Consider the following 21,076-nt stretch of genomic DNA (forward strand, 5'->3'; position numbering starts at 1 on the left):
TCTAAAAGCAGATGTGATCTACAGCCCTGATACTGCAGCACTCCTATCTACAGATTTTGACTTGTTTACCCAATTAAGTCCTTCAAACTGGAAAAGTAGAAAAAAGAATGTAAGGTACCATCTGCAGCTGCAAGGCTGAAAGAGTAAAAATTGTGTGAAAGGAAAAAATTATCATATAAAAAGCACAAGTATTTTTAACTTGGAGATAGTGGTGCTGATAGTGTCCCCATTACCTCCAGCTCTGCAGATGTCTTCTCAGAACTCAAACCATTCTGGTAAGAAATGGAAGTGGTGGCTAAAATAACTCCAGCAGTTGTGTGTAATGAAAAGGTAAGGAAACTGATGGCAACAAGTACAAACCAATAGTTTCCAAAATGCAAATGAAGATAAAACTGTCTAACAAGTCTGCATAATCTGAGGCTAAAGGACAACTGGCTCCTTTATCAGAGACCAGCTTAGTGGCAGTGGGGTGGAGGAGCCTGGACTCTGCTCTGCAGGGCTCCACAACAGTGTTGTGGTACATAGTGGTAGCAGTCTATGAAAAGTTCAATTTATTTTTGCTTTCACTACTAACTCTTGACTGTTTAATCTGAGATGCATCCACCTGTTTTGTGAAAAGACTGAAGAGTTATCTAACCTCATAAACATTAACCAACCTGTTATATTGGGAAAATTGAGTCAGATACAATTTTTATTACATCAGGTCCATCTTTTTAATTAAAACTGTTGTGACATACTTCATGTTTTGCAAGGTAGTTACTTTTAAGCAAAGTCATTTGTATGGTTAATTTAACTCGGACCAGAAATAAGTGAAGAATTTGACACTGCAGGTGATAAACCACAGTAGCAGCTAGCCTAAGAGTGCAGTGAATTCTTGGTCTCTTGGAGTGTTCAAGTCAAGCTTAGATCTGTTTCTGAAGGGCATTTTCTGGTCAAGCTGGCCTGTGTGAGATGGATGCAGAAGTTGGTGGGAGGCTCTAGAAGGTGCTGTGTGGGAAATTGATGAGTTCATCACACGAGTCCTTTGGCCTCAAGGTCACTGTGGTTTTCAAAAGGTGAAAGATCATGGGCTCTATGGTAGGGAGTGTAGATAAGGAACATTTAGGGGCTATTTCTCCAATTGTTGAAGTCCTCAAGTCTTTGCTTATTTTGAATAACACATTTGACTCCTAGTTTATCATTTTGGTAGTGGTAATTCATTTTATGTGCTATGCAGGATTTTACTACTCACTTCTAAGATGGTGGATAATTAAAATTGTTCTTGTGTCTCACTGGGAGCTGTGCTGCGTTGTGTTGCTGTGAAGCAGAAACATTAGCCTGTCAAATATTTTTCCTGTTTAATTTTGCCTCTGAGAGTGAGGCTGTTTGGCTTGCAGTGCTGATGGGATGAGTGCATCATAAGGCCTAAGGAGACAAGGGGAGGGAGGCCTGGGGGAGAAAATCACCACCTTTCTCTTGGCACTGCTTTCAACAGTGGTGTTGGTTTATGCTGCTTTAAATGCTGATAGTTATGCTATAAGATGACCCAGTACTTCAAAAGTACATTTTAAAGGTAGACTGAGATGAAAACATAAGTCTTGCAGAGCAGGTTCACTCAGAGTGAAACCTTCTCCTCTGAAAATACATGTCAAGCCAAGCTTCTGCTATTTGAATTTCTAAGTTTTTTCTCTAGCATCTTCTCTGTGAATGTATTCTGTTCCTACAAGTGCTGTTTGATTTAAGGTTAGTGTCAGATGGGGAAACATGTAGCTGTGAAACTACTAACATGGAATGAGTTTAATTCCTTTAAGTGACCTATCCATTTTCAGCTTTATTACTGCATGGTCACTGCTTCCCTTAGTGCTGTTAAAATTGGAGCTGGATGGAGGGGAAGCTTTGTGCACAACTTCACCTTCCTCAAAGTGAGTAATTTGGAGACTTGACTGGAGGGGTGGCTCTCCCTTCTGTGCTTACATTTGTCCAGCTTACTTGAAGCTCTCTGTGTGTTTTTCTTTGCTTGCCTTATCAAGCTGCTTCTCCCTGGGGATTTATCCTGTCTCTTGCTTTCTAAAAACCAGTGTGCTTACTGCTTTAACAGCAATCTTCCTCTACTGCTCACTTTCCCCTTTATTTTGAAGGTGTCCCTGAGGAAAAGTGGCAAGAAATGGAAGTCCTGTCAGCTTTAACATCAACACAATTGCAGTTCACTTCTGTAGCTTAAACCTCAATCCTCTTTAGTTGCATATGCCTTGGGGAGAGTAAGGGAAGGAAAGAAGGAATGAGGTGGAGGCAGGCTGATATCTGTGGAGAGTTATGACTGTCTTTCAAGCTGGCTGCTGCCCACAGCAGACCTGCTGGACTGAAGGCTGTGCTGTCTGACTGGAGGAAAGAAGTAAGATCCAGCCCCAGAGCTCGTGAGGATTGTGCACAAAGAGCATACACTGATTTCCCATGTATTGAGAAAATGATCTCATGAGATTCCAATTGATGAAAATCAAAGTGTGCTAGAAGTGGCCTGAAGATGGGGTAGGGATAAACTTTTGAAAAAATAGAAGTTAGGTCTTGTCTCCAAGTTCCTCTATTCTGCTACTGTCTGGGGACAGAATCATTGTAGCTTGTGGGAGTGTCCTGCAGAACTAATGCATGGATCCTTTGCTACTGATTCAGCTGTAGCCAGAGATTCTGGCAGTGACTGCACAAGAAGGACTGCATATTAGTATTTGAGTATTTGGTATGCATGGTTAATGCAGCAGATTGGAGGAATAACTTGAGCTCAGGAATAGTGTGGTTCATAAGTTGCTTTGCAGTCCTAGAGTTAGGAAAGTCTGTGATTCAGCTTGAGCTGTCTGTACTTCTGTAGTCAGCTCCCTGGCTCAGAGGGATTGCAGGAAAGAGAAGTAAATCTCTTCTGGATGAATTTGTCAAGTACTTTTACTTTTTTAGGATTTGGAAAGCAAACAGATGACGTCTGGAGAATGAGCTTTGCTGGCGCAGCTTCGCCTGTATGCTCTGCTCTCAAATGTGTCCTAACTGTGGATGAAAGCACTGGCCATTTGTAAAGGTGCTACACATAACTGCCTTGGCAGGGACCAGCCATACAGCAGATAATTTGGACAGTGAACCTTGAGCCACTGTGACAATGAGCTGCTGAGGGAGTTAATTTGCATTTGTTAAAACCGAAATAAACTGCTGCCCTCAGCTAGGACTGGTAAAAGCAATACAGATTTGATTGCATTCTACTCTGGCAATCTCTAAATGATAGTAGATGCAGAACCCATGAAATTGTAAACTGAAGTTTTTTGGGTTTGTGTGTGGTGTTGTTTTTTAAATAGCTTCGTGGTTTTTTTTCTATTGAGTAATTTTTTTAAATGGAGAACTCTGTTTACAAATAAAAACGTGTAGATGGGAATGCTTTCAATGAGAAAAAGATTTGTGAAGATTAGTGTGTATGATTTATTTGGTTGTTTTTGTGGTTTTTTTTTTTTCCTCTGGTTGAGCTGATTGAGATGACAAATTGGTGGCCAGGCTTACAGTGTTATAGGATTTGTGATCTTGGAAAAACCAGCTACACTTTGCAGCACAGCTCTTTGAGAAGGGTGACTGTTAAGCAGGCATTTGAAAAGTTGCAGGAGCTTAACTCTGTTGGGATGTTTTGCTATGGAATGGAAAGTGGAATGATTTAGAGCTTTTCTTCCCTGGTGAAAATACAGATTATTTACAATGAAGTGATGTTCATATGTTTTTCTGTGGTAGCTTTTTTTAACTTGGAAACTCAAATGTTGCAATTCCATGGCTCTGTGGACCTGCCAGCTCAGTCTGTCCCTCTGGTCAGCCAGCACTGGGACTGTCCCATTGCTGGCTGGTACAGAGAAACCAATCAGTTATAAGTGTAAGATCATGATCCTTTTAAGTGCACTTGGTTCAGTATGTCCTGAAGAACCAGCTTAACTAATTGCATTGTAAACCTCAGCAAGAGGAGCCAGAAGTCCAGATTTGACAGATGTTCTTTACTTTTTTTTGCTTGAGCAGCTTAGAGATGAGTCAGTTGCCCAAATGTAGGCATCTAGAGCTGCTCACAATTTTTACAGTATTCAAGACCCTGAGTGGGACTAATTGATGTGATGTAGGATATAGGGGAATCCTGTACCTCTCTATAGGTGTGGCAGGAGACAACATGAGGGACACATTTGCGTTAAAGGGAGCTATAGGTACCTATGATCAGGCATCTGAATTCCATCCTAAACTTCCTTGGCTGTTTCCAGCTGCATCTATCACTCATTTTTCTTCTATTCCTCTATTTGATTGTGATGTTCTTCAGGGATCTGTATTGGGACCAGTAATTTAAATATCTTTATTAGTGGATGTAGTGGGATTGAGTGCACCCTTGGCAGTTTGCAGGTGGCACTGAGCTGAGTGAAACAGTTGATTCACTGGAGGGAAGGGGTCCCATCCAGAGGGACCTTGACAGGCTTGAGAAGTGAGTCCATGTTCAACAAGGCCAAATGTGAGGTCCTGCACCTGATCAAGAAAATCATCAGTATCCATACAGGCTTAGTAAAAATGGATTAAGAGCAGTCTTGCAGATAAGGACTTGAAGGTGCTGGTGAATGAGAGGCTGGACGTGAGCTGGCAGTGTGCACTCAGAGCCCGGAAACCCAGTTGTATCCTGGGCTGCATCCAAAGCTGTGTGGCCAGCAAGGCGAGGGAAGGGTTTTCTCTCTGCTGTTCTTGTGAGATCCCACCTGGAGTGCTGCATCTAGCTCTGGGGTCCCCAAAAATGAAAGAAATAGACCTGTTAGACCAGGTCTTCCACACCTGTTAGGGTCTTTTTTCTGTGGAAGTGAGACTTCTACAAAGAAAGGCTGAGAACACTCAGTTCAGCCCAGAGGAGAGAAGGTTCTGAGGAGACCTTATATTGGCCTTTCAATACTTGAATGGGGCTTATAAGAAGGGTGGAGAGAGACTTTTTACCAGGGCTTGTAGTGTCAAGGGATAAGGTTTTAAACTAGAGGAGGGTAGAATGATTATAGATAGAAGAAATTTCTCTTCGTATGAGAGTTAGTATGGTGAACCACTGGAACGGGTTGCTCAAAGAAGTTGTGTGTGTCCCATCCCTGGAAGTGTTCAAGGCCAAGTTAGATTGAGCTCTGAGCAGCCTGATCTCTGTGAAAGGTGGCTCTGACCACAGCAGGGATGTTAGAACTGGATGATCTTTAAATGTCTTTCAGTCCAAATCATTCTGTGATTCTGTGCTACTAATCAATGAAATGCTGAGTTGCTCTTCCAGCAGCCTAGGCTGAATTTTGTTTCTAAATCTGTGAGTGTATGTATGAAGTTCTGCTCTCATTCTGAGCTTTATAGCTTCTGCTCCTCCTGTAGTGGTCTTCAACTCTGCCTTTGTTCATTCCTTGATGTTTCTAGAGCTATATCTTATGTATCTTTCTAAAAATACATGCTAAACTGGTATGTTTTGCTTGGTCTGTTGTACAACTGCATCAATAAAAGTCCTCTGCTAAAGAGCACTTCAGAAAGCGTATGTCTAGATTTGCAATGCACAGTAAAATCTTGTATGATAATGTAATTCTCATGAGTGCTGTATGCTGTCTCCCACTAAAATTGTTGGATTGCTTTCTTCTCTCCAAGACTTTGTGAGTTATAGCTGCTTTTGAATTTTGCATTTTTCTTCTGTCCCTCTGCATAGTTGCTCAGTAATTTTCTTCTGGCATTTTTGAGTGGCTCATGTAATACATCCTTGACAGGAACACTTACCAGAGCAGTTGAAAGACATTGTAATGAAAATAATGTTTTCTGGTAACAGCTGCTGCCAATCTGAATGCGTCCCTGCCTCAGCAGTGAGCATATGGATTCATGGGTCCTACAGTCACCCAAGACAAAAATCTTTCCAGCTTTGGGAAGTTCTTCATGAGACAAAAGAACTCTGCAGGTAACTGTTCTTGTCCCAGGTCTGTCCATCCCTGAATACACAAACAATAAAAGCTTGAACCCTATAAACACAGGTTGGCACCACATTTTCAGACTATATTACTTGACCTACGAGAGTTTGATTTTATTTCTCTAGAAAGTGATGCTAAATTTTGTAGCATGGTGAAATATTAGGCTTTACTTTATTCCCTTTATTTTGAAACTGTATACTATGCAAGTTGATTTAGGTCTTTAAAAGTTTGCTTTGACATCTGTGTCTCTGAATGCCAAATACTTTCTCTTGATCCAGAAAATTATAGGGCCAAGAGATATTTTTCTCATTGAGATGCCCCTTGTCAAAACAAAATTTTTAGGGCTGGGAAAAAAAGTTCTTTTCAAAGGACAAGTGAAAGATCCCAGGACAGACCTGGAGTGTTTGGTCCTGGAATGGAAACTGTTGTGGCTCAGGCTTAACTCTCCTCCCTGCTCAGACAGTTCATGTATTTGGAATAATGGGTGGAACAATCAGTCAGCTGAACTGGGAACTCCCTGTGCAGAAGTACCAAGAAATAGGAGCATGCCTCAAATCAGTTTTGGTTTGGTTCTTTAAAATGGCTTATCTGAGATTCTGTGCAGAAGCATTCTGCATTTCTAGACCTTTAGGAGATGCCTGTGCTTATTCTTTATTTCTTAATCTAGTAAGAACACATCTTAAGAATGGAGGGGGTGGGAGATGGGAATGGGATGGTGGTGGTAAGTGCCCTTATAGGTGCTATTACAGGCTGCTGTAGGATTGAGCCCAGCCAAACCTTCCTTGCTTCCTTAGCTGTGCAGGTTTATAAAAGAGAAAAGAAAAAGGCAGGAAGGCCAGGATGAGGGACTATGTGGTGCAGTGGTCTTTTTCAGCTGAGAGAGAGAGATAGAGGAAGGCTGAGATTCAGTCACTGGTTTAAAACAAACAAAAAGAACAACAGCAACAAACACCTCTAAAAGAAAAAGAAATCTGGGCTAAGCAGATCTGAAGAGGCAGACAGAGGAATCTCTTTTCTGTGTGTTGATCATGTGTCTGATGAGTGCTTCCTCCTGCAGCTGTGAGTTCAAAAGCTTGATGTCATGGAACTAGAAGTCAGTGACAGAACAGAGGGCTTTCCATGCTTGGACAGATGGTGAAACACTGTTCTCAAGATTTCCCTTTATCAAAGTCCTGAGACCTTTTGTTTTTCTTCAAGGACTTAAAAGTATTAAGCTGCTGCAGCCTAAGGGCAGGAACAGCTGGCAGGTGTCACCAGGGAGGTTCTCCCTGAATTCAGTAGCTCCTTTTGAGGGAACTTATTTTTTTGCTTTTCACTAGCAAGGAGGGTGCTGAAAGATGCCTTTTTCTGACGCTCTTGAGCTTCTGAAATAATTGGTTCATTAGTAACTAAGGGACAGAAGCATTTACAGGAAAAGCTCCTAGAAGCTGGCTTCCCTCTGAAAGATAAGTTGTTTTGATCCTGTTTGTTTTTTCTGAAGGGTGAGGAATTTGTACAGAGTGATCCAACCGCTGATGAAATATCTTGTAAAATATGAGCTGGGAAGCATAATTAATATTGTATCATCTGATCAGTCAAGCAGCCCTACAGAAGGGACTGAGAGTAATGACTTTATCTCAGAGGGTCACTTGGTGTTGCATAATGTCAAATGACTGCATTAAACTTGATACTGGGCAGCGTAATGTGGGAAGAGAATGTGATAAATACAGAAATCTAGGGAATGTCGGTCCTGAAGTATGATCTAATTGAAAGGGTACCTTTAATGATACTTCTTTTGAATTATCTAAAGTAGAGACATCATTTTTTGGTGTACTTTCTTCTCCTTTGGCATAGTTTCAGTTCTTAAAGGAGAGTAACTGGACTGTGAGATGTTGCACATAATGGATTTAGATTAACTTATTATGCAGAAGTTGAACTAAGTAGTTACAAAATTGGGTTGAATTTTGTAATTTTGTAATTTTGAATTTTGTAATTTTCTCTTTGGGAGAGTGAGGGCTGAGTAACAGAACCTTCTCCCACACTTCCAGAATGTCTTTGTGTCTTCAAGAAGCATTGTACTTGGAGGACTGATCCTCAACAGGATTGTTTTATCCTGGGGTGAACAGTGAGTCAAAGGACTCTGTTAATACCAAGTTCAGTACAGTACATTTCAGTAAAGCTTTGAATACTGTCTCTCATGGGATCCTTCTGGACAAAATGTCCAGCACAAAACTGTATAAACACATCATGCAGTGGGTGAGCAACTGGTTCATGGGTCAGGCACAAGGGTTACAGGGAATGAATGGGCTGGCATCTGACTGGGGTTCTGCAGGGATCCTTGGCCTGTTGTTCTTCAGCATCCTCAAAAACAACTTGGATGCAGGACTGGAAGGGACACTAAGCAAGTTTGGAGACAGTACAAAACTGGGAGGAGCTGTTGACTCACTTGAAGTCAGAGAGGCCCTGCAGAGAGACCCCAACAAATCAGAGGGCTGGGCAATCACCAGCCATGTGTAGTTCAACAAGGGAAAGTGCCAGATTCTGCACCTGGAATGGGGAAAACCTGGATGTAGGGACAGACTGGGGAATGAGATGCTGGAAAGCAATGGCACAGAAAGGAACCTGGGGCTCCTGGTTGATAGCGAGCTGAAGATGAGCTGAAGATGAGTCAGCAGTGCCCTGGGAGCCAGGAGGGCCAAGCATGTCCTGGGATCATCAGGCACAGCACTGCTGGCCAGACCAGGGTGGGGATTGTCCAGCTCTGCTCTGGTGTATTGATGCAAACCTATAGCTCTTGTTACTTAAGTGATGGTTTGTTAAGGTCTGTATTATACCAGAAAAAATGTTACAGGTCAGAATGAGCATAGGGCTTGTAATGTGTATTCTTCACCTATCTTGGACTTAGTTGCTGTGCTGATCCTGAGCAGAATAACCTTGAAATGACATCTTCCTTTGGGCTTTTCAAAAAAGGGCCGTGAAGTTTAAAAGTAACTCACCAGTGCCCTTCTGAGCTAAAAGGCAGTAAATATCATCTAAATCCTCCTCTCATGAGGTAATATCCCAGCTTTACTATCCAAGGGAAGAATACCAAGGCTGTGCCAAATTGTTGTTCAGTGCCAGGTTCCTTATCGTTTGCTTTTGAAGATTAAGATTAGCAATTTGGAGGTTCCAGTGATTTTTATGTTACATGTGAGCCTTCAGCAGGAAGGTAAAGTCTTGCTTGTTATCCAGAAATATTAAAAACATGAAAAAGTTGTGGTCCTGTTTGAACACAGACAAGCAAAGACAAAAATATAAATGTAAGGAGGAATTTCTCATTCTGCTGCATGTGTGACCTTATATGTGGTGGTGGGAGAAGAGAGAAGATAATCCCAGGGGTCACCAGTTGCCCCTGAAGCTCTAAGAACTCTCATTTCCACTTTAATTCCATTTCATGGTACATTTTGTCTAGAGGCTTTCTACTGTGTATGCTCAGATTTCACTGTATTAGAATATTGCTTTTGTGGCATTGATCACCTTGGATCTGTGTGGAGGCTGCTTTTTGTTTCAGCACTTTCAGTTTCAAAGATGCTGAACAGTGATTAAAATGCTTACTTTTACAGTAGGGCCTGTGAAGACAAATGATGGCTATAGAGGGGCCTTTCCTATGATGGTGATAAGGATTTTTTAAAGAATTCTGACTTCAGACTGTTAAATGTGCTAATTTGGAGTGTGCTCACTAGAGATTAATTGCACTTCATTGTATACATACACTGAGAGGCTCCCAGTCTGTCCTCTTGACTGTTCTAATTTTTCTTCCTTTGGTTCATGTTCCTTAGGCTGCACCATCACTCTCCTCCTCCATGCCTTTCATCCATTCATGCCTTTTGGCTTCTCCACCTTAACCAGTCAGCTGTGTTTCCATCTTCTCCTCTGCTATCCTTCTGTGATACATTTTCACCACAGCAAAACTACTGCTGTTTTTCCACCCATGGTTAAATATAACAGGAAAAAATAACCCTGAGTAAACCCACAACAACGTGCTTTCAGCAATGAAAACAGTTCTGAGTTTAACCAAGCTGTGCATCTTCCATTTGCTCCAAATCTTAGGTACTGACCCAGGAACCTTGGCCATGTGTACTTTCATTTAGTGCTTTGTTGCAGAAGGCTTTAAATAACTTCTCAAGAAAATACAGTATCTCATATTTCCATAACCACTCACACGGTAAATCTGTGGCACTGTGTAACTTGTGATTCTTGTTCTTGTGGGCCATAAGCTCTGAGAAATAGAAAATAGCAGATATTAAAATCAAGCTGAAGTCAATTTGTCAGATAACAAACCACAGTATTTAGCTGAATCGCAGTGAACTCTTGCACAGAGAGAACAATTATGTAGTCTTAGAATTTATATTTGATTGTCTTATTGCAACAAATTATAGATAATAGAAAACTGTCTACCAAATAAGTGATCTCCACACAAAAGTATGTCTAAATATTTCACTTTTATAGTTTGCTAGTCTCCTTCTTAGAGTTGTCCTCTCACACCAGTATAAGTAGTATGCTTTTACTTTTTGATTAAATTATGGAATAGAGTCTTGCTTTTAAGCTGTAGTTAAAGCTGGTTGTTCCTGCACTCATGAAGGCAATAGATGAAAGCTTGAGTTCTTGTTTCTAAATGAAATTCTGTATGCATCTGTATCTTGTAATGATTTTAAAAGTTAAGTTTGGATTAACTTGATGTAGTCATCAACATACTTGATCAATATATATTGATATACTTGATCAATAGTTAGTTTTTGGTAACTTCTTAATTTATACTGAATTTTAATTTAAGTATTCATCCTGAAAATGTTCCTTTTAATTCCTTTATTAACCTGTTAACCTGGTGATGAGAGGATAGTGAAACAGTCCTGTGTAACTTCAGTTAACCAGCCTTGTACAATGAAGACCTTTAAATGTTTCTCTGATTCTAAAAGATATATAACCTAAAAGTCACTTTGTAAAGATGCCTGAGAGAAACTTAAGTTTGAAAACTGTCTCCCTCTGTTCAGGTTGTCTATGGTTACTCAGCCTACATGGATGTGTAAATGGTGGTTTAGTTACTGATTATCTGTCTCTCTACACACACCTGTAGATCTAATTTAGGTGATGTTTTCTTTCCCCTTCAGGTATGTAGAGCATAGATCACTATGCTACAGGTTTGTTTTTCCATTCAGTAGAATCCATTTGTTTTACAATAGACAGATTTTGCAGCTTTTATTGGCATAGATAAGGTGATTTAAATCAGGCAAACAGGGTCAGAGTTTCCAAGATCCACAGGCTTGTGCTTGTTTTGACTTCAGGGGGAGCTGACTAAATTCTTCTAAAATTATGGCCATGAGGCCCTAGCTACAAGCTGTAGGTACCTACTCTTGAAACACAATACAGGTATTTACTAAATGCTGTGCTTTTCATCACACGTGCAAGACCATATTTGCAATTAAGCGTGCTGGGTTAATCCAGGCAGAAGCGTTATGCATAAGGTGCTTGTTTTATTTCTTTTCCAATAGCTTTATAATTGGAAGGATATAAAAGAAGACTTGAGAGGTCTTTTCTGTTCTTTTATACCAAGGTCATTGACCTGGTTCTAAATTTTAGTCATATTGGTTGTAGTGGACAGAATTCAGTTTGACTTTCCTGAAATGCAGTAGAGTTTTAAAATTACTTCTTCATTTAAAAATTATTTTTCCCATACTCTGGTTTTATTCTGACCGTCTGGAAAAGGTTTAGAAGCACAAGTGGAAAATAAAAATGAGCAATAGAAGCTGAGAGGGTAAAACTGCAAGGATTATTTACCCTCATGCTTCACTAAATAAACTGATTGGCATCTGGGATTAAATGAACTTCCTTCCACTTAGCAGCATTAGTGTGTTGTAACATTAGGTTCATGCTTTTGATTGTATGTCTGAGACATTCATGGGGCTTTCTCTGGAAAAAGAAGGATGAGTTACTTGCATTGTTAATCACTTACAGCCTCCTAATCCGGATATTTAAACTTGGTTTATACAAATACAAGGAGGGGGGAGAAGGAGTAATGTCTCCACTCAAATGCAGTGAGTAAAGCTGGGTCTCTGTGAGCCAGGTAGGACATCTGCTAGGGTTGAGTGAGCAGCCAGCTCTGAGTTAGCTGCTCACTCTAATAACAGCTAATTTCCTTTGTCCTCAGATCAGGTTTGTACGTACTTTTACCCTGCCCTGTCACTACTTGGGGTAGCTGATGGTGGAACCTGCAGCCTGTCAAAATCTGAAAAAAGGAGGCTCCAAATCTTTCTGCATTTGCAGGAAAAATATGCAAGATGCAGGGAAAAGCTGTTCATCAAAGGAGAAAAAAAGGTTAGAAAAGCTTTCATCCACATTTTGGAAGAATGCTGGAGGAACATCTGCTGAATGCAGTGAATTAGCTTGTTTTCATTTATGGGAAGGCAGAGATCTGCTGTTGGGGAAAAAAAAAACCTCTACTAATAAAGGACTTACTGCTGTCCCTGTCTTTTCATGAGATAATAAATCACACAACTGGGGCATGTTCAGGAGAGCAAGGCTATCTCAGTATGCGTTTCAGTGAGGACATGGTATAGTTGGTGAAGTTTTTGTTTCTTTGTGGTGCAAATAGAAAGGGATTTTTTGGGGGGGTTGAAATTAGGCAAATACATAGCACCATCTTCTGCCCTTTGCAGTGCTGTTCTGGCTTTTTGTAGCCGTTTTCACACTCACCCATTTTGCATGAAGAACCCTACAGTTTAAATCCCTGCCATGTCTGAGACTGCTGATTTCTCTTTCAGAGTTCAGATGGGTCCCTCTCTGAGGTTGTGCAGAAATGGAAGGAGTATCAGCTCCAATGCCAGAAATATTTGTATGAGACACCTCCCATTGTGGCAGGTAAGCTGATTTGGTAGGGATAGGATGTATTAATTTTTAAAATGCATGATAACAGTAGCAAGGGACCAATTATGAACTTGAAAATGCTTCTTTCTGGCTCATTGCTTCTTTATCCCATTTGCTCCTGCCTGCACTCTGTGGGGCTCTTCCCTCTGCTGGGGGGAAGCATTTTATGGAGCAATTTCATTGTAAAGATGTTTGTCCTTAGGTCCAGAGTGTTATGCAGTGGCAAGTGGTAGCTGTACCATATCAAACAGCCACTAATGTAATAGACCTGAAACTTCTTTAGGTGTCAAGGTGTTAGGAAATCTGGGACCATGCTGTTCACATTGCACTAGGAGTTTGTGGGTTGTAAAGTTGCTATAAGCTATTCTGAGCCTTGTAAAGTGCTGAAATTACTTTGGAAAAAGCAGCAAGTGACTGAAGGAGAATGTAGCTTGTCTTAGTGTTTGAGCTGCTGTAATATGCTGAGAGCATCTGTGATGTGCCAGCATCGTGGTGTTTAGAGGACAAGTGGTGACTTGTCAGTGGTGCTCACAGTTGGACACCATGCAGCCTTTCCTCTGCTTCAGTGCTTTTGTGACACGCTGAAGATGTGTCTAAAGGTGTGCCTGTGAAGAATTATTTCTAAACTGTTAATATTCCTTGTCTTAACTACATTATTATGTCAGAGTGAGAGCAGTAGCTGATGACAATGGCAGGGACACATTCATCTCCCTCTGCTGCATTATTCTGTTGAGCAGTTGAGTGCTGCCCTCTAAGAATGACAGTTTAATGAATCTGAAGTAGAAGTATTCTCATGTTGATTAAGCTGTAATGCAAAGTTATGGTTGTGTGTGGGAATTTCATTGGTGGACCTATATATTAGGGTAGACTTTCCAACTGCATGAGTTTGAACCATTCCGAGGAATTATTATCTTTAGTGTTCATAGCAAAAATGATTTTAAATTAAACTGTGACAAGTAAGGATGAAAAAAAAATAGATAGATGAATTCTAATCCATTACTTCCTTGTCTGTTGAGTCAATGTAAGACCCTAATCTGTTCCTTAGTTCCTCACTGAAACAATGGTTTCCTGTGTGAAGGTAAACTCACTCTTTTGGATAAATAAATGTCATGTAATTCCACATCAGAGCTTAAATGCATGTGTCTGTATTTCCTTTTATATTCTGCTCTTCAGTCTTTTCCTTCTTGCTGTATTAGTACAAGGCACTGGCATGAGCCTCCCTTCTCTCTCTCTGCAGAAGGCAAGTTCTGCAACAGAACATTTGATGATTACGCCTGCTGGCCAGATGGACTGCCTGGCACCTACGTGAATGTCAGCTGCCCCTGGTATCTTCCCTGGGCCAATGCAGGTAAGAGCCTTTCCTTATAGGCACGGCTTTAAACCAGTCCTATTTTCCTTGCCCAGTCTTAGCAAGGACGGATTGGCTTAAATGTCTGTGAGTGCAGTCAGTTCTCTGTAACATAAAATTAGGGATTTATATTAGTGTGATACATTCTTTTTCTCTGTTTAGCAGGAGAAGATGAAAATGAGAGAACAGACTTGTTAAAGGCTGTGTTTAGTTTTGCTATTTTTTGCTCTCATCTGGTTTAACTGCTTGGATAGTGGTGACTGGTAGTAACTTAGCCTTCAGCAAGCATGCAGAGCTGTCTAACAATTATAATGGCTTAGTTGGAAAACAGAAATAAAAGTAACAAAGGTAACTGGCACATCGTCCTGTAAAAAATAGAGATGCAAAAGTCTAAAGTGAAAGTGTTTTGTGCTGCTTCCTGAGATAAACTTATCTCAGAACGCTGTGAGATGAAGGCATTTTCAGTGTCTGCAAAAACCTCTTCTATAAAGGACTGAATGGCACCTTTAGATTTTACAGCCTTACGTACATGTTCACTTGAAGGCAAGGTGTATTAGATCATTTTGTCTAGCATTCTGTCTTTCAAACCAGTGACTTGTACAGCTTGTACTTTGTGAAGACCTTTCTGTGCTTTGAAGTCTAAATGAACCAGTTTATTAGCCAGCTCCAGCAGTGTGGAGAATTGGCTTTGGCCTCTGTTAAAGGACAGAGGATATTAGCTCATGATGATATATAGTTCTGATTGATGGGGGGAAAGTGTATGGTGTAAGTATGGAGAATGTGTTGTGTTGGTATGGAGGGATATCAGGAATGATGAAGAGAAGGGATAGTCAGAGATTACTTACATATGTTGTATAATGTGGAACCTGGGCATAAAACAAATAGCATGAAATAAGGGGTGGAGATGATGTTGGGTCTGGTTGAGTTGGAGATGACTTTCTTCACAACAGCCCTTGCTCAGCATCAAAGCACTTGCTCCAAGCCTGCCCGAGGCCAGCGAGCCTGGGGGTCTGCATGAGGTTGGGAGGTAACATAATTGGGACAGCTGATCTGATCTGCCTAAAGGGATATTCCTGCTCTATGATGTGGTTGGCAGTAAAGCTCAGGGAAAGGGGGAAGAAGAGGGAGAAGTGAGTAGAGGCATTCATGATGGTGTCTTCCCACATAATGGTTATCCATGCTGAGGTCCTGCTGTCCAAGAGGTGTCTGGATGTCTGCCTGCGAATGGGAGGCAGTAAATAAATTCCTTGGTTTGATTTACTTGCATGTGCAGCTTTTGCTTTACTTATTAAACTGTCATTATCTTGAAGGGTTGGTGGTGTGTGTGTGTAAATCCCCACACTTAAATCAAAATGTCACCACAACTCTGACAAAGGTTAAAAATTTATGCCTACAACACTACTACATCCCTTGGCCCTTCACTGCTTTACAACCACAAAGGATTCCCTGTAGTGTTCCCCTCTGTGGTAACATCCAGTCCCAGTTTTTCCCATTACTTCTCCTGGTTACTTATTTATCTTGACCAGCTAGATATTACATCTTAGTTTTTCTCCCCCATCCTGTTGAGGAGGAAAAGCAGCCAGGGTGTGTTTGGTAGCCCAGCAGCCAGCTTACCTCATCCACCAAGGAAGCGCAGGGGCTGTGAAGAAGTCTCTGTCCTGGTGCCTGCAGCATCTCCTCACCTCCATCTTCTCTGAGCTTAGTGCTCTGCACAGGGCTGTTTCTCACACTTCTTTTCTCACTCCTTACTGCCAGGAGTTTCCCTGAGACACCATGGTCTAGTTGATGAGGTGGTGTTAGTTCATAGGTTGGACTTGATGATCTCAAAGGTCTTTTCCAACCTCCTTGATTCTGTGATCTTGGCTGAGGGGCTCAGCTGTGCCCTGCAGTGGGTCTTTGGAGCCAGTCGTGTCCAGCATGGGACAGCTTCAGCCTCTCCTTGCAGAGGCTACCCTTGGTTACATCTCCAGTCTTGCCTGCTTTCCTAAGTGACTTCAGAAGTTAAAATGCTGTTTGCTAATCCTCCTCAGGTTATTAAAGATGTTATGCTTTTGGAATGGAAAAGCAAGCTTTTTCAAGTGAATGACATTAATATTCACCTCATAATTAACATAAAATCACTGGATACAGCAGATTTTTTTCCAACAATGCTTTTCTGTCTGGATACCTAAAACTCTTTACAGACTTTAACTTCTTTCCTCTCAACCTGTTTTTTTTCAGTCCTTAAGACCCTGGACTTTCAACTGCTCTTGAAACCACTGCTGAAAAAAGCCATGGTTTAATGCAATACTGCAGATTAATAAATTACTTGAATGTGCAATATCTTTCATACTTTTGGAAAGAAGGTTTTTTTAAAAATTAATTATCCTGAAAACAGTGTTTGTTTCAGTGAGAAGAGCAGCATTTTGTAAACTCCTTTCTAGGGAGAATTACAAAACACTTCAGAAAATCATTAAACCCTTGGATTTGTTCCTTTGTTGAGCAAATTGTGCATATACCTCAACCTCTGTTTTATCAGCAAGGAGTAAGAATGGAACAAGGAGGCCTTTCACTGTCAAGACAAGAAGTTAGTGTCTCTGCCAGGTATGCAATTTAGGAGCCTGAATTACCATCACCTCATAGGATTCCATGACATCTTGTGGAGTCATGTTCCAAGTGAATGCTATGAGCTGCTATGATGAAGAGGCAATGACTTTGTAATAGAAGATCTAGAGCAATAGAAAATCGAGCAACCTCTGATTTAGAGTGGTCACTAAAGGATGCTTATTACTTGTTCTTGCTCAGCCCCCTACTTGGAACTTGCAATATGTTCTAGCAGTGCAGGACTTCCATCTCATCTCCTGGAAATGGAGAGGAGGACAAGATGAGATGATGTTTGGGAAGTACCTTCAAAACATGTTCAGGGAAGGTCATCAAGTAAGAAGTGCTTCAGCCAAGCATACTCAAATATTTAAGACTGCTGCTTCCTTGACTGGGAGCCAGGTTTTCAAGTTTGTAGAAAGGTTGCTGGGATATACTCCCAGAAATCCCCTGGGAACTGAACTGAGTCACTTGAAACCAAATGTTGCTTATCATGAGGTACTGAAATGGAGGAAGCATTGAGTCTGAGTCTCTTCATGATTTAACCACTTGGTATAAAAATGTAGAAGAGCTGGAGGCAGGGAAAGGTGATACAGGAAGCATACACTGGTCATTAAAGGATAGCATTGGGACAGCCATAGCCCACCCCGAATCTTGTCAAGTGAGATGAAGAGCAATAAAAAGGGATTCTAAACAGATATGAGAAAAAATGTGGATCCACTGCTGTGCAGCAGGAGAATCTTTGGCAAAGGATGGGGAAATGACTGAAGTATTCACTGCTTTCATCATGGCCTTTACTGGTAAAACTCACTTTCAGCAATCTGAGGCCACAGTGATCAGTGATGAAGTTGGAAGCAATGAAGACTTACTCTAACTGGATGAGGATCAGAATATGGGACACTTTCATGTGGTACACCCAAGTCCATAGCAATTGGAAGGATGTACTGACACGTGATGAATGAGCTGATTAATACTGGTGTGAGGCTGCTTTTGGGTATCTTTGAAAGGTCATGGCAATTGAGGGAGATTCCTGCAATTGTCACCACTATCTTCAACAAGTGCAAAGAGGCAAATCTGGGGAATTACAGGTGATTGGCTTTTTGTCAGTCCCAGGCAAGTAATGGAACAAGTAATCCTGAGAATGGTTTCCTAGCACTTAGAGGACAAGAAGGTGATTAGAATTAGTCAATATGGTTTTATGAAGGTGAAATCATGCATGATGAACCTGATAGTAGGACTAGCCTGGTGGTTAAGGGAAGAGCAAGGGAGGTGTTTATCTTGACTTCAGTAGGAGTTTTGACACAGGCTCCCATAACATCCTCCTTGACAAACTGATGAAGTGTGAATTAGACAAAAGGCTGAAAAAAATGGACTGACAGGAATCCTGTGAGGTTCTGCCCCTGGGGAGCAGTAGTTGGGTGTATCAGTGCTGACTGGCTGGAAAGCAACTTTGCAGAAAAGGCCTTGGAGGTACTGGTGGGCACCAAGCTCAGCATGGGGAGCAGTGTGCCCTTGAGGCAGAGGATACCAGTGGCTTCCTGTGTTGTATTAGGAAAGCATTAGTGGCAGTTCAAAAGCATGATCCTTCCCCTCTACTCCAGAGGGTGACCCATCTGGAGTGCTTTGTCCAGTTTTGGGCTCCCAAGTATGAGAGAGACATGGAATTACTTCAGCAGGTCCAGCAAATGACTGTGGAGTTTGAGGAATGGGAGTGCCTCTCTTACAAGGTGAGACTGAGAAAGCTGGTGTTCTCAGCCTGGAGAAGAGAAGCCTCAGGGAAAATCTTATCAATGTGTATGCTCTCGCATATTGAAATACAGAAAATTTCCTTTAAGCATAATTATTTTATAGTGAGGTTTGTCAAATACCTAGGACAGGTGACCCAGAGGGGTTGTGGGGTCTCTGTCCTTGAAGAAGATGATCATAGCCTGACTAGACACCTGAGCAACTTGCTCTAGTTCCTTGCTGTATTTGGAAATATCCAGAGTCTCAATCCAGTGTTGATTGCTTTGTGATTCTCTGCTTCTATTAATTTTTTTAATAAGAAGTTTTGGTAACCAATTATTGTCAGATGTTGAAAATTTCTGTTGGTGTCAGCCAGAATACAGCATTTGTATGGTGAATGTTTGGAGAGCTGGAGCATTCCTAGGGGAATTCAGGTTTTGCAAACTATTATAGCTTTTGCTGTTTGTGTACCAGTCTTACCCTAGTGGCTGTGAGTCTTGAGCCTGCTCTTCTGCAAATCTCAACAGCAGATGTGGCCCAGCAGGTTACCTAGCAGAGTGGCAAGCTGAAAATGGTATGAGGAACTTTTTACGTGCTCAGCAGGTATGTGAGCAGTCCAGCAGCACATGATGTCAGTTCTTGTCCCTATGTGATGCCACAGAGCTGCTCACAGAGGTGTGACATTCTTCTTGTTCCTTTCTTGTGGCAGCTTCTGAATCCCTGTCTGCATTGTGGGCATGGTCCAGCAGAAGTGCGTTCTCCAGTGCTCTGGAATGCTCATTTATCTCAGTGTACAAGAGCAACTGCAGGGGATGGGAATCTGTTCACTGAGAAACTTGAGAGTTAATCTGGTGTCCAGGGCTGTGTTCCTGTTCAGACCTGTGTGCATACAGAGACTCAAGACCAGCCTTTAGCCAGACAGATCTGTGCAGGATGGGCTTACGGGTCTTCTGTGCTATGTGCATTTACAAGATTTTTTCCTTACAAGATCACTTCCCTTGTGATTGTAACATTTGTCTTCAACCCTTTTTGAAGATGCTGCTTGCAGAGGCAGCCTATAAAGTACAGCAGAGACAATCAATGCTGTGCCACTCGTGTCAGATCTCTTTAGAATTGCTGAGGCTGAGACTTCTTTTGTTGTGTTACCTAGCAGGTGTGTCAGCATCCCTGAAAAAGTCACTACTGGCATGCTGTCCACAAGGATGGGCTCTGAGGGCTGGGAATATGTTCATGATAATTGAATAGAAGAAAAATCACAACATTAGACCAAGATTTTATGGTTGAAACCACGTATGCCTGTACTGCTGCAGATTTTTTTGTGACAGGCAAGTAAAATAAACTTGAATTTTACAGGAAGTTGATTATTATAGGTTGCCCTGAAATAGTGGGTATGCATTTGTGGGTGCACAACTTTTGAGATGTTTTGAATGTTGGGTTATTTTCTTGTTCTTCAGTGGTGCTGCTGTCATTTTTTTCAGTTATGCAGCAAACTAGATTGGAAATTTCACCCAACTGAGATGTGGAGATTTATCCTCATTCTGTTGAGTTTTGGTTTTAATTTTTCTGCTCTCATGTAGATCAGTTTCCTGATAAGTGTGATTGCAGCTGTTTTAGCACTCTTCTGCTTCAAGTACATTGGCCATTATATTATTTTCTTAAAATAAAATAGTGAAATAAGACTATTACGGGTATCTGGGTAATCAGTATTCCACTAAAGCCAAAGTAGCTGGGGTTTGGAGTAGCCTCTGCTTCAGGTTAAATCATTGTCACTGGAATGAGAAGTAGGTGGCTGATGTGTCTCACAGCACAGGGGTTGGTGTCCTAGCAAGTGAGGAGCCCAGACCCTGCCAGGCTGCAGCTACATGGCACGAGTCCATCAAGTCAGCTGTGTCCCTTGAGAGCCATCTAAAACAGCTTTGTGCATGTCCTGAGGGAGCTCTTTCTTGCTTCTTGACAGCAAGAAGCAGGATCATTGAGGCAAATGGAATGTGGAAGGGAATCTGATTTTGGTCAAACAAAGTACTCTCTTCAGGGCTCTGTAGGGAAATTCTTAAATTTTCTCTTTGGGAAGATTTCTTGGGTTTCAAGTGTTATTTTTAAATGCTTTCAAAATATGAAAAGAAAAAAACCCCAAACCAAAGCAAAGCTTTTTTTTTTTTGCCTGCTTAAACATCTTTGCAAGAGCAAACTACAGAAGTTTCTCAAACCTGTGAAAGCTATTTCACTCTAGCTCTGTTTGGCTTTTATTTGTTCTTATGCAACTCCTACTGAGGGCAGGTCTTTCTGGGGAGATGCTGAAGTAGCAGGAGGGAGGTTATTGTTAAATGAATTTGTTCTGCAAAGCTGCCAGTGCAGATCTTGGCCCACAGCCACAGCTTGTTGAAGGCAAATTTTCTATACTTGTGGCTGACAGAGTTGAAGCTTTTGCCTCCTGTATGTGGAGCCCACTCAGGTAATAATAACATTGAAGCTGCACCAGGTAAACTTTGCACACCTTGCTGTCCACATTGTCGTTGGAGAGATTCTGACTGGCTTTGGGACAGCTACAGCCCCAGAACCTATCAGTGCAGAAGCTCTGAGGGGAGCAGTAGGGGCTCCTTTAAGGGACAAT

General features: G+C 41.5%; 1 protein-coding gene across 1 annotated transcript in view; it reads left to right on the forward strand.

Moving 5' to 3' along the window:
- GLP1R (glucagon like peptide 1 receptor) overlaps nucleotides 1–21,076 on the forward strand; it is an 85,598-nt gene that overhangs the window by 16,197 nt on the left and 48,325 nt on the right. The window contains 2 exon segments of the mRNA XM_030236373.2: nucleotides 12,710–12,806; nucleotides 14,050–14,160. Of these exon segments, the coding sequence (XP_030092233.2) occupies nucleotides 12,710–12,806; nucleotides 14,050–14,160 (208 nt within the window).

Source organism: Serinus canaria, chromosome 3, assembly GCF_022539315.1.
Source record: "Serinus canaria isolate serCan28SL12 chromosome 3, serCan2020, whole genome shotgun sequence".
Classification (NCBI taxonomy): Eukaryota; Metazoa; Chordata; class Aves; order Passeriformes; family Fringillidae; genus Serinus; species Serinus canaria.